General features: G+C 35.0%; 2 protein-coding genes across 2 annotated transcripts; both read left to right on the top strand.

Moving 5' to 3' along the window:
* Nucleotides 1-7,258: 7,258 nt before the first annotated feature.
* On the top strand, nucleotides 7,259-8,215 carry LOC109676815 (olfactory receptor 5G25-like). Its single transcript, XM_020153065.2, has one exon. It carries the CDS (start codon nucleotides 7,259-7,261, stop codon nucleotides 8,213-8,215), a length of 957 nt encoding a protein of 318 aa, XP_020008654.2.
* A 3,488-nt stretch (nucleotides 8,216-11,703) lies between these two features.
* Nucleotides 11,704-12,642, top strand: LOC109676809 (olfactory receptor 5G9). Its single transcript, XM_020153058.2, has one exon. The coding sequence runs from the start codon at nucleotides 11,704-11,706 to the stop codon at nucleotides 12,640-12,642; it is 939 nt and encodes a 312-aa protein (XP_020008647.2).
* Nucleotides 12,643-13,031: the final 389 nt, after the last annotated feature.

The following is a 13,031-nucleotide window of genomic DNA, read 5'->3' as shown; positions in this document are numbered from 1 at the left end:
CCAATGACATTCATCAAAAACATTGAAAAATCAACCTTAAAGTTCATTTGTAAGCACAAAAGACCATGAATAGCCAAGATAATACTGAACAAAAAAGCAACGCTGGAGGTATCATAATACCTGACTTCAAACTACACTACAGAGCCATAGCAATAAAAACAACATGGTACTTACACAAAAACAGATACGAAGACCAGTGGAACAGAATAGAGGACTTGGATATGAATCCATGCAGCTATGCCCACCTAATTTTTGACAAAGGTGCCAAAAACATATAATGGAGAAAAGACAGACTCTTCATCAAATGTTGCTGGGAAAAGTGGTTATCTGCCTATATAAAACTGAAACTAGATCCATGTTTGTCACCCTGTACGAGTACCAACTCAAAGTGTATTAAGGACCTTAATATAAAACCTGAAACCTTGAAGCTAGTACAGGAAAGAGCAGGAAATACACTGGAAGCAATAGGCATAGGCAAGGACTTCCTCAGTAGAACTCAAATGACTCAGCAACTAAGAGAAAGGATCAATAAATCTGACTACATGAAATTAAAAATCTTCTGCACAACAAAAGAAATGGTCTCTAAATTGAAGTGGCTACCTAAAGAATGGAAGAAAATCTTTGCTAGTTATTCATCAGATAAAGGACTGATAACCAGAATATACAGGGAGCTCAAAAAAACTAAACTTCTCAAAACTCAATGACCCAATAAGCAAATGGGCAACTGCAGAACTTTTTCAAAGGAAGAAGTCCAAATGGCTAAAGAACACATGAAAAGGGCTCACCGTCCCTGACCATAAGGGAAATGCAAATCAAAACCACACTAAGATTCTACCTCACTCCTATTAGAGAACACAATCAACAACAATGTTGGTGAGGATGTGGGAAAAAGGAACCCTCATACACTGCTGGTGGGAATGTAAGCTATAGTACAACCACTCTGGAAAACAATTTGGAGGCTCCTTAAAAAACTAAACATAGATCTGCCATGTGATCCAGCAATCCCACTCCTAGGGATATATCTGAAGGAATGAGAGTCAGGTTATAACAAAGGCACCTGCACACCCGTGTTTATTGCAGAACTAGTCACAACAAAAGAACGCCACAAAGAAGAATGAAATTCTGTTATTCATAGGTAAATGGATGGAACATCTTCACAAGGCCAAAAGCTGCATGTTCTCCCTCAGATGCAGATTAAAGACTTAAAACAACTGCAACAATATTCTGGGACATGGGTCACACTAAGGGGAGGCCACTCACTGGAGGGGTAGGGTAAGTGAGGGAAACAAAAAACTTGAATGTGGTTAATGTGCTCACTGTGCAGGAATGAATATGGAAATCCTAAACTGTTTGGGGCCACCATGGGAAGTGCACTAGGGAGGAGTGAAGAGGCCTGGAAGAGATGAACCAGTTGGGGTTCTAATATAGATATGCATGGAAACAACACAAGGAGACTTCCTTTATAGCTGTCTTTATCTCAAACTGGCAAAAATGCCATGTTTCTCTTTTTATCTTTTATGTTTTTTTCTCCTATAATATCAGAGAACAGGAGGGTGAAACAGGTTCTTCCTGGGGGTGGGCAGGGGGAGGGGTTTTGTGCTGATTAGAGGGGGGAGGTGGTAGGGAAAGGGGTAGGAGGATGAATGTGGTGCAAGTAATGTACACATATGAATGCAAATACAAAAGTGATATCTGTTCAAACTGTTCCAGCAATCAGGGGAGGAAGGATGAAAGAGAGCAATGGAGGGGGTAAATTCAAGTATGATATATTTGATACATTGTAAGACCCTTTGTAAATGCTATAGTGTATCCATACCCAGCACAACAATAAAATAAGTAACAATACAAAATGAAATTGTTATGAAGTAAATAACTTTTGCCACTATCTGTACAGAAAAGATCTATAACCAGAAGGAAGGAAAAGGTTCTTACCTAGGATGCCTCATTTTAAAAGTAGTCAACTGAGTTGTAGGGGAGGGGTTAGGAACTCAATCTATTTCACTGAGTTCTTTTGGTATTTGAACAAGATACTACTCTTAAAGCATTTATATGAAGGCTGCCAAATAACATGTCACAAGTTATGAGATTAATGAGCAGCGACTATTGTGTGAATGAGTGTTAGTATCTTCAGAAATACCTTGAAAGACTCCTCATTCTTTAGAGACACAAGTTCAAATTCTTTAGTCTGAATGCATGTGTGGAATGATCATAATGAAGTCCCCTCATATTACTAATATATGCTAGTTCAAAATAGAATAAAAATTAAAAATAAATAAACAAACCTCCTTAGCCTGATGTTAAGAACTTTATGGAGTTCAGGCCCAAATGCATTCTTCAGTCTTAGAATTTGAATATTTCACATGGTCATGCACTACTGTTTGCCTCTCAGTGATGCTGTCACAATTTGTAACTATACATCACCACATAAAAAAAACTGCTCTCAGTTTTATTTTTTACCTGTATCTTAGCCTACCTGTGAACACCATCATAACCACGTGACCATTTCTAAATTTTCTAGTTATAATGATCTCATCCATCTAGTAACTCCCAAACCAAATACAAGATCTCTAGCATTGCTGTGCACCATTCTCCTATTCTGATTGCTAAGTATTTTGATCAGGACTAGACTTTAACTTTGAATTTCATTTATTTATTTAAATTGTACAAATTTATAAAGTAGAGTATCATATCTATATGATGTATGTATATCATGTATGATATATATGCATGTACACTTACGTATATACATACACATACATATATTTGCATATATATGTACATATATACACATCATATATATAAATATATATAAACATATATATATAGCAATGGTCCCTTTGGAAGTATTAACATTTCTTTCTTCTTTTTTTATTGTATTCATATCCATGGTCTATTGCACCTGTGTAATATTTATAATCACCTAGTATTTCTTACAATTTGAAAGTAAAATGGCAGATTAGAGTTTAATAATTTCCAAAGTTAAACAATGTTTTTCAGACAGAATAAATATAATTTAGAATTTCTACTATAGTATTTTTACTCAAATGAATGATGAGGATAGTGAATTTTTCACTACCAAATGTTCCTACCCAATTCATCCCTTTTACATGCTAGTTTATTTTTTATTTTTATTGTTGTGCTGGGTGGGGGTACATTGTTGTTTTTATAAAAGTTATTGCAATATATCAAATATATCATGCTTGAATTTATCCCCTCTACTATTTACCCTTGCCCCCATTTCTGGAACAGTTTCAACAGGTATCATTTTTTCATTTACCTAAATGTGTACATAGTATTCATAGCATATTCACCCTCCCACTTAAGATGGTGGAAAGCTGAAGGACTCTGAAACCCTGAGCTCATGATTCCAAAATACTTCAGATTCGTGTTAGCAAGGATCTACTAATCTGGCGCTTTTTCTTTTTTTCTGCAAACTAAGATTCTGCCAAGACATAGGGTGCATGTATGGTACAATTATTGACCCTATATTAGCTTTTTAGAGCACACTTCTTTTGTCTAAATCATTTAAATATTTTGTTTGTTGGTCACAGTGGCTCATGTCAGGTCTGTGGGGAGGAACAGGTAGGAAGATCAAAGTTTGAGGCCGGCCCAGCAGAAAAGCATAAGAACCTAGCTGAAGGAGAGCCTAAAGCAAAAAGTGTTGGAGGCATGCCTCAAGTGCTAGAGCTCTTGCTAAGTAAGCTTAAGTCCTGAGTTCAGATACTAATACAGCCAGAAAAAATTTTTGAAGAATACTTAATAATTGTGCAGTCTGAAGTTTCAATACATATATACAATATGTGCTTCAATATATGTATATAATATGTATTGAACAAGGTAATTAGTGTTTCCATCTCTTTATCATTATTTTATATTTGGAGCCTCAAGCTTACCTCTTCTAATGTTTCATAAATTACACAATAGGTTTTTGTGACTGTGATCACCCCAGTATGATTTAAAAAATCCTCCAGGATTTATTATGCTGATCTACCTGAGTCTTGGTAACTACTATTCAGCTCTCCCTTGTAGTTTCTATTCTTCCAAGCCTCTACTAATCACTACCAGACAAGGTCAATGTTTTTAAACACAGAGATTCTAGTTTAGAGATCACACATCTGCATAAAGCCAAAGGTGGGTGATCATTTTACAAGGAAGAAGTGGTTTATAATGAGAAGGACTGAAAGCCAGTATGTCTAAAGGGTGTGACAGGTTACTTCCCACAAGAGAAAGAGTGCTATTTTAGCAGTTGCACTTGATTCAGTTTCCAAAACAATTTTCTCAAAAAATATTTTAATTAGTTCTGGAGATTTCTTGTAGAGCAGGGTAACTATAGTTAAAGTTAAAATAGAATATATTTGAAGATTGCCAAGAGAATAGTTCTGAAATGTACTCACCACAAAAACAATGAATATGAGATCAGAGATAATTAATTAGCTTGAATGAATTGTTTCACAATGTCTACATAGAGAAAAACATCACATCATATACTACCAATGCATATATCTTGGATTAAAATGAGGGCTTTGTACATGCTAAATATATGATCTACTTTTGAGTCACACACAGCCTTAATACATGCAATTTTCTTTGTGAGTTGTGTGTTAATAAATCTGAAAAATGTTCCCTTTAATATCTACTCTATGGGTTTGGTCTCCTGGGCTTCTGATTCCATGTGGGAGGTGACTCCAATTTACTCAGAGGTCTTATCTCTCAGGTGTGTTGTGCATAACTAAGTTAGTGCTCCTTATTGAAGTGCTATTGGGAGGCTCAGCTTCAAGATGGTATTGCACACTGTTTATTTTTTGAGGTATCTGAAAACACTAAGAAGTGCAAGTATACATTTTTAGGGAAACTTTTTTCATATCAGGAACTGCTAGTTTTGCAAACCAGTTCATTCTAGATAGGAAGGCATATACTGGCTTGCTTTCTTCTGAGACTTGAATTAATTGAGAGCCTATATACTTCAGGGGCTAGGTATTCAAACTGACTTCACTGGCTGGGAAAGTACCATCTCTAAGCTTGCCATGAGTAATTTGGTATACATGAAATATTTAGTCTGTGTCTTTTGTTTAAAATGACCTAACTTGAATGTATATTTTGGCATGGTTTTTAAAAAATTTATGTGTGTGTGCTTGTGTGTGCGCATGTGTATGAGTGTGCATGTGCGTGTGTGTGTGTGTGTTTGGCATAGGGACACTGAAATGTGATGGAAAATAGAATGCTAGCATTTGGATATCTTTTCTGTGGATCTTAATTTCTGCCCTTCACCTATAATTTATTTAACTTCAAATAGAAAACAAAACCCCTAAATCTTCTAGTGCCCAAAGTACATTTGTTTGTAGAATAATGGCTTTTCTCAATGAACATCTTTATACTGTGTAAGACTGGAAAAAATATAGCTTAATAGAGTTTTTTTGCAGTCAGGAACAATTTGCACATAGGATTTCAAGTTGAACACAAAAGTTAAAAGCATAACAAGTACCATTAATCATGTACTTCAGTATCTTTATTTACAGGGGCAATCGTTTGAGAACATAGATTTGCCCATTCAGTTTCAGCCTATGATTTTTTCTATAATTTCATTGTGACACCTAAAATGGTTTGTTTCTTTCTTCCTTATTCAATAGCTAAGAAAAATATAAGTAGCCTGAAAAGAGTTTCTATATCTAGAAAGTATAACATCCTTGAAACATTTTACTGCTAAGATAGAGTTTTCCTTCTAACCTTAATCTCATCTTTCCAGGTTTTTGTTTTCTGAGCTCCATTGTCCCTGAAACTGCAAGAGGTCAGCAACTTTTCCTGTGAATAGTTTCTAGTTAATCCAAAACCTGCTCAAGTTTGCTCACTACAGAAAAATTTGGTAGATTTCTGTCAAACTTGTATGGCAACACACCTTGGGAGTGATTTTATGTGAATGTGATTATTTCAAGGTCCAAAATTTATGCCTATATTTTCCAGTTTTACTTTCTTGTGCTGTCCTTTCTTCCCTTATTCTGATTCACCATTTTATTCTTTTAAAATAAATGCTTATTTTGCAATGATAACAGATTTATAAAAGATAGCAAAGGAGTTCCCATATATCCTTCACCTAATTTTCACTTGTGGTAATATTTTATGTAACTACATACATACTATCAAAATAGGGAAATGACTTGTCTGTATCATTTTTTATCATTTTATCATATGTAGATTTTTCAACTGCCATCACAATCAGAACTATTCTATCAGCACAAAGTTCTTCCTTTTTAGTCACACTGCCATCTCTTATCCCTGAAAACCACTCCATCTCTGCAACTTTTCCATCTAAATGGACTCATAATGTATGTGAACTTTTCAAATTCTGTTATTTCAACTCAGTCTAGTGCCCTTGAGATCAATCCACTTTGTAGAATGTATTATACTTTGTTTAACTTTTCATGTAGTATAGGACATCTTGTTTTTTTGCTATTATAAATTAAGCTTCTGTGAAGAATTATGTATAGGTTGTTTGTAGTTTAAAGTTTTCATTTCTCTGTGATAAATGTCCCAGAATGTCCCCTTCTTTTTTAAGTATTTGTTTTTCTCTCCCAAGTGCCCATACAACAATCAATACTTAAGAATTGGTTCTTTTTTGAAGGACTTCAAAATTATATAAAGGATGATTGAATTAGTGGGTATTCACAAAGATATGAAGGACTTAGATAGCAGATTCCGGAAGAGAAAATATGGAATTGCTTGAGCATTTTCTTTTCTTCCTGCCCTTCTATCTCTTAGACTTCAGAAATTGCTTTGTGACAATTTGACTATTTGTTTCTGCAGAATCTATGAATGTGGGGGAAGTTATATTCCTAATATCTGTTTATCTTTAACCTGGATCAAAGTTTGTTTGTCTGAATTCCCTGAATCCACAAAATTCTCTTTTTCTACACAATGTCTCCTAAAATATTCTTAATTCAAAAGCAGGTGTTAGAGATAGGTAACCTGGAATTTAGAGGATTTGCATTAGACAATCTTCATAGTTTACTTCTAGGTCTAATATTTGATTCTGTACAAAAATCATTTCTTGACAAGGATAAAACTGAAGTGCTCAGTGTGCTCCAGTGAATAACCCAGAAGCACCTAGAAGGCTAAGAGAGTTAGGCATGATTTAGAAGGATGGCAAGGAGTAGAACTTAGATTAATAGAAGTTAAGTTCAGAAGTAAAATTAAGAAGACTTTAGTTTTTAATTTGTTTTCATAGAAAATCCTTTCCTTTGCTCATACAGATTGAATTAGAGGAATGAGTAACAGAAATCAAACTATGGTGACTGAGTTTGTTTTCATGGGTTTAACAAAATCCTTCCAGATCCAAGTTGTCCTCTTCGTGACATTTCTAGTTGTGTATGTTGTCACTCTTCTGGGAAACCTGGGGATGATTGCTGTCATCTGGGTGGATTCCCGACTCCACACCCCCATGTACTTTTTCCTCAGCCACTTGTCCTTTGTGGATGCCTTCTCTTCTTCTGTTATTGGTCCCAAAATGTTGTCTGATGTTTTTGTGGAGAAGAAGGTGATCTCATTCATTGGTTGTGCTGTTCAGTTATGTTTTTTCAGTCAGTTTGTAGTAACAGAATGTTTCCTGCTAGCTTCCATGGCATATGATCGGTATATGGCCATCTGTAAGCCCTTGCTGTATACACTTATTATGTCCCAGCGGGTCTGTGTGCAACTGGTGGCAGGACCTTATATTATGGGCCTTATAAGCACTGCCACCCATATGACTTTTGCCTTTCGTCTACCATACTGTGGTCCAAGTATCATCAATCACTTTTTCTGTGACCTTCTTCCTGTTCTCTCCTTGGCATGTGCAGATACTCAGGTTAATCAGTTTTTGCTTTTCATCATGGCTGGAGCCCTTGGAGTTCTCAGTGGAGTGATCATCCTGGTATCCTACATTTATATTGTCATCACCATCTTGAGGATCCGCTCTGCTGATGGGAGGCGCAAAGCCTTCTCCACCTGCTCTTCACACCTGACAGCTGTCTCTATCCTTTATGGGACTCTATTCTTCATCTATGTTCGTCCAAGCTCTAGTTTCTCATTGGATATCAATAAAGTGGTGTCTTTGTTTTACACAGCAGTGATTCCCATGTTGAACCCACTTATCTACAGTCTGAGAAACAAGGAGGTCAAAGATTCATACAGAAGAATATTTGAAAAGAAGTTTTGCTACAGTTTGAGAGATAAAGCATTATAGAAGCTAGATGTTGGAACACCTGTATTTAAGTTGAGATTCACTCCTACTATTCTGTAGCTTTGATGAGTCATGTCACATAGCATCTTTAGATAATAATTGTGTGTTTTCCCAATGTTTCTTGTTTTTATTACAAGAAACTTAGATTTAGAACTTTATACTGAGATACATAGATTATATTACTTTAGTAAATATTCCAAAATTTTGTGAATAGGATAAGAGACATTCTATGTTAAATTCCAAATAATGAAAAACTCAAAGTCAGTGAAGCTAAAGTGACCTCAGTTTTGGTTAACAGAATGTTGAGTCTGTCAATTATCTATAAGTTTTTTCATGAATCATTTTAAACAAACTATTATAATGTGTATTATTCAGGTAATAAGAAACAATGACCTCTTCAAAAAGAATCTTTAGGTTTAGAGTATACTTTTTACAGAAAAGTTTTATATCCATTGTTCTTTGTAGTTATAGTAACAGCTTTTGGAATTTTGCCACTGTAAGTAAATGTTTTATGCTTCTCATGTTACAGAAAGCATTTCTGTTCTTAATGCAGTGGCAGATATTACTATGTTATTTATACAATAATAGTTATTACATCTTTTTTATTTTTAAGTTTTGTATGGTAGGCAAGGAATTAATTTACCTTTCACAATTGATAAAATTGACAACCAGGAAGCATCAATGGCTTCCCATTACTTCATGATTCTGTCCCCACATTTTTTTCTCCAGAAATAATATTTTTTTCAAGTATATGATCCCTTTTGTTTCTGTCATATAGCATCAAATCCAAGAAATTAAAGTAGAAGACATATGCTTTATATAGATTTAAGATTCCTTGAGATCCACATACTGCCTTGTCTTTAATGTACTCTTTCAAAAGTCTTTTAATCTTTTAACAATTTGTTTAAATAACTTTATATTTGTTTAGTATTTGTACATATTTAGGAGGTACAGTGCAATATTTTAATACAGTTATATAATGGATACTGGTAAAATCATGGTAACTAATATTTTCATCACTTTATTACTATATGTTTTCAGACTTTGAGACCCTTTGGTTGTGATTCATGAAATACATAAGTCATTTTGAAGTAGAGTTGTCAGACTGTTCTGTGGAGCAGTAGGACTTATTCCTTCTTTCTAACTAATGTTTCACTATATTATCCAGCCAATCTCTCCACCCCTTTCCATCCTTTTCAGCCTCTGGAAATCAGGTCCACTTAAAAAGAGAATTCATTTTAGCCTATGGATTTTGAAGGCTAGAATTTTTGTCATTTTCCTTTTCCTTCACCATGTTCTCTAATTTTCATGTCTGCATTGGTGATAATGTTTGGGTCATAATAAACTAAGCTATGCAACTAGAGAAAAAACAGGAGCCAATGAATGTTGCAAGTGTTAATCAAGTCACAATATTTTTGGGTCTGTTATGTATAGGCACATTATTGGGTACTATTCATATTGGAAGGATAAGTTCTGATGGAAGTTATGGGCTAGTGGGTTAGAAAGACAAAAAATTAGAAATTTATCTCTTTGTGGTATCACTTGTAACAAAAATCAATGAAGGGAACAAATGAGGGTAGAAGGTTTTCTTTTAAAATAGATGGTAAGGAAAAGGCTCCTCAAATTGGGTAGGTTTGGAGAAGGTGAGCAAATTCTGTTCCCTATTGATCCTAGATCAGAACAGAAGAAAAGGCTATGTAATTTATCAAGCAATGTGGTTTATAGGCTTTTCAGACTTCCCTGATGTCTATAATAAGTCTATTTCCATTTAAAAGAATTTTGTACTGTGTGTAGTAGTTTTCTGTTGCTGCTCTATGTATTACCACAAACTTTGCAGCTTAAAGCAACACAAATTTACCACTTTGCCTATTCTGTGAACCATAAATCCAGATACTTCATCACTTGATTCTCAATTCATGGCCTCCCAAAACTAAAGTCAACATGTTGTATGACTGAGACACCTTTCTGGAGACTGTGGGGGAAAATCCATGTCAAAGCTCATTTGAGTGGTCAATGAAATTCAGCCCTTGCCCTTGCAGGACTGAAGTGACTGTTTCTCTCTGGCTGTCAATCATAGGCCTTTAGTAGCCACTTACAGTTGTTCACATTCTTTCTCATGTGGTCTTTCATGTTAAGACTAGCAATATCACTTCTACTCCTTTCCATGCATTGGTACTCACTGTCTTCTACTTCTGTTATAACTGGAGAAAGGTCTGGATCCATTCCTAGGCTAATAAACCTCTTATAAAGTTAACTGTGCAGTATAGCATAACAAAATGATGCAAATGATAGCTTATCACATTGACAGATTCCAAGACACAGATGAAGAGCCATTTTAGAAGTTCTGCCTATCATACTAATGTTCAATTTTCTTGAATAATTATCATAAAATAATTAATCCTTCCAGAAATTCTTCCTCTTTCTTGATAATCCTTTTGAATTCTTCATCTTAAAAAGATGTATTGACTTTCAAACTTACTCTTGCCGATGTGTGATACAAATAAATCTGTGTGTAGTTTCTTTTAGAGTCTATAGCTTTGATGATTTTGTTTGTTTATTTCCATGCTAACATCATCATTTTAAAAAGTTATAATTAGTATGTAATATTTTATTCCTAAATGGTAATTCTATTATCATACATCTGCTGGAGAATCTACTATATGATAGACATTTACTACATATTTTATTAACAACCTACTTATTTCTTCAACTTTTATTTGTGATGAATTACTAGCTCCACTTTACAGCTGGGGAAAATGGGACTTTAGAGAGTTTGAACCACTTGTCTCAATCAGGTTTATACTAAATGGAAGAGCTGGCCATTGACTCCACTCTGCATCCTTCAAGGTCAAAGTCTTTTCATTTAGCTAGGGGAAATCCATTTAATTAGGATAAGAATTGTCATTCTTACCCTCTCCAGGGCCCAAATTTCTCTAGGTTCTCATATATTTATTCTTTCATGATAAAGTTAGAGGAAAATTATTCAGAAAGTTAGAACTGAATATAATATTTCAATAAGAATTTGCAAAACCACTCAACTCAACAGAATTTTGTGTAAAGCTCTCAGAGGGAATCATAAAAGTGCATATTGGAAAGGTAGTTTTTATAAGTTGGTTCTGATAAACAATTTCTGAGCATTTCAGTGTGTTTAATTTCCATAGAAATAATCATAATACTTCTCCTTTTAGTCTATAAAGGTAGTGAATAATTTTATAGATTTTCTAACTATTTCTTAATTAAACCCCAATTTTCTCTTTAAAACAATTAAGTCTTATTATTCTTTACAATGGTGGTATAGTTAATTTGCTATTATTTTATTTAAGCTTTTTTTTTCCTTTTTCTTTTATTATTCATATGTGCATACAAGGCTTGCTGTTCCAAAGTAAATTCTACCTGTAATTTCTTTTCCTAGGCCATTGTGTTTTGAGCTGAAGACATTGAGAGCATGATCAGTTCTTTATTTTTCTCACCATAGAGACCAAAACCAAGTGATGGCTGACACAAACTATACAAGGATCACAGAATTCATTTTCATAGGTTTAAAATACCACCCCCAGCTACAGGTTTTCCTTTTCCTGCTTTTCTTGCTTTTTTATCTCACTACTATGATAGGAAACTTAGGCATGATTATTCTCATCCACATGGACTCCCGCCTTCACACACCCATGTACTTTTTTCTCAGTCACCTGTCATTTGTGGACATCTGCTTTTCATCAGTTGTGGGTCCCAAGATGCTCAGTGACTTCTTCACTGAAAGGAAAGCCATCTCTTTCCTGGGCTGTGCCTTACAGCAGTGGTTCTTTGGATTCTTTGTGGCCATTGAGTGCCTTCTCTTGGCATCCATGGCCTATGACTGCTATGTGGCCATTTGTAACCCACTCTTGTATTCAGTCGCTATGTCCCAAAGCGTACAACTGGTGGTTGGACCCTATGCTGTTGGTTTCCTCAACACCATGACTCACACAACTGCTGCTTTTCGACTTCCATTTTGCCACTCCAATTTTATCAATCATTTCTTCTGTGACATGTCTCCCCTTCTTTCTTTTGTATGTGCTAACACCCGCATTAATAAATTGTTAGTTTTTATTGTGGCTGGAGCTGTACTGGTTGTCAGTAGCCTGACCATTATAATCTCCTACTTCTACATCCTCATGGCCATCTTGAGGATACGCTCTGCTGATGGGAGGCGCAAAGCCTTTTCCACCTGCTCTTCTCACATAACAGCAGTTTCCATCTTGTATGGGACTCTCTTCTTTATCTACATGCGACCAAGTGCCATTTCTTCTCTGGACCTGAATAAGGTGGTGTCAGTGTTCTACACAGCAGTCATCCCCATGTTAAATCCACTCATCTACAGCTTGAGAAATAAAGAAGTGAAAGCTGCTATGGGTAGGATGATCACCAAGAGGAAGTTTTTCATCAAGAAATAAATTCCCATCAAGAACAGAAGATAGATCAAAGGAAAAACTTCCAGACATGACTGGACAACCTAGATACCATCTCAAGATGCTAACTGAGATTTCTACTTTCCTTAAATTTCTTTATTACTGGAATTATGATAAAATTTAATAAATGGTAGAATGACTTAGCTACTGACACTCTTATACTAGGTGAAATAACGTAAATGCCCAGATCAGGTACGATGCAAGTGGTTTCCCATTTCCTACATACAGAGTCAAAAATACCAAGGAGAGCAGGCTTTTAAAAATTTTTTTTGGTTACAAATGATTTTTTAACTGAAGGAATCCCTTTTATTTATTCCTTTCAATTCATTTTATGCTTGTTTTGTTTATTCTTACTTTCTAAAAATAAAATGTCA

Source organism: Castor canadensis, chromosome 1 (genome assembly GCF_047511655.1).
Source record: "Castor canadensis chromosome 1, mCasCan1.hap1v2, whole genome shotgun sequence".
NCBI lineage: Eukaryota > Metazoa > Chordata > Mammalia > Rodentia > Castoridae > Castor > Castor canadensis.
This window is presented reverse-complemented; position numbering and strand designations above follow the sequence as displayed.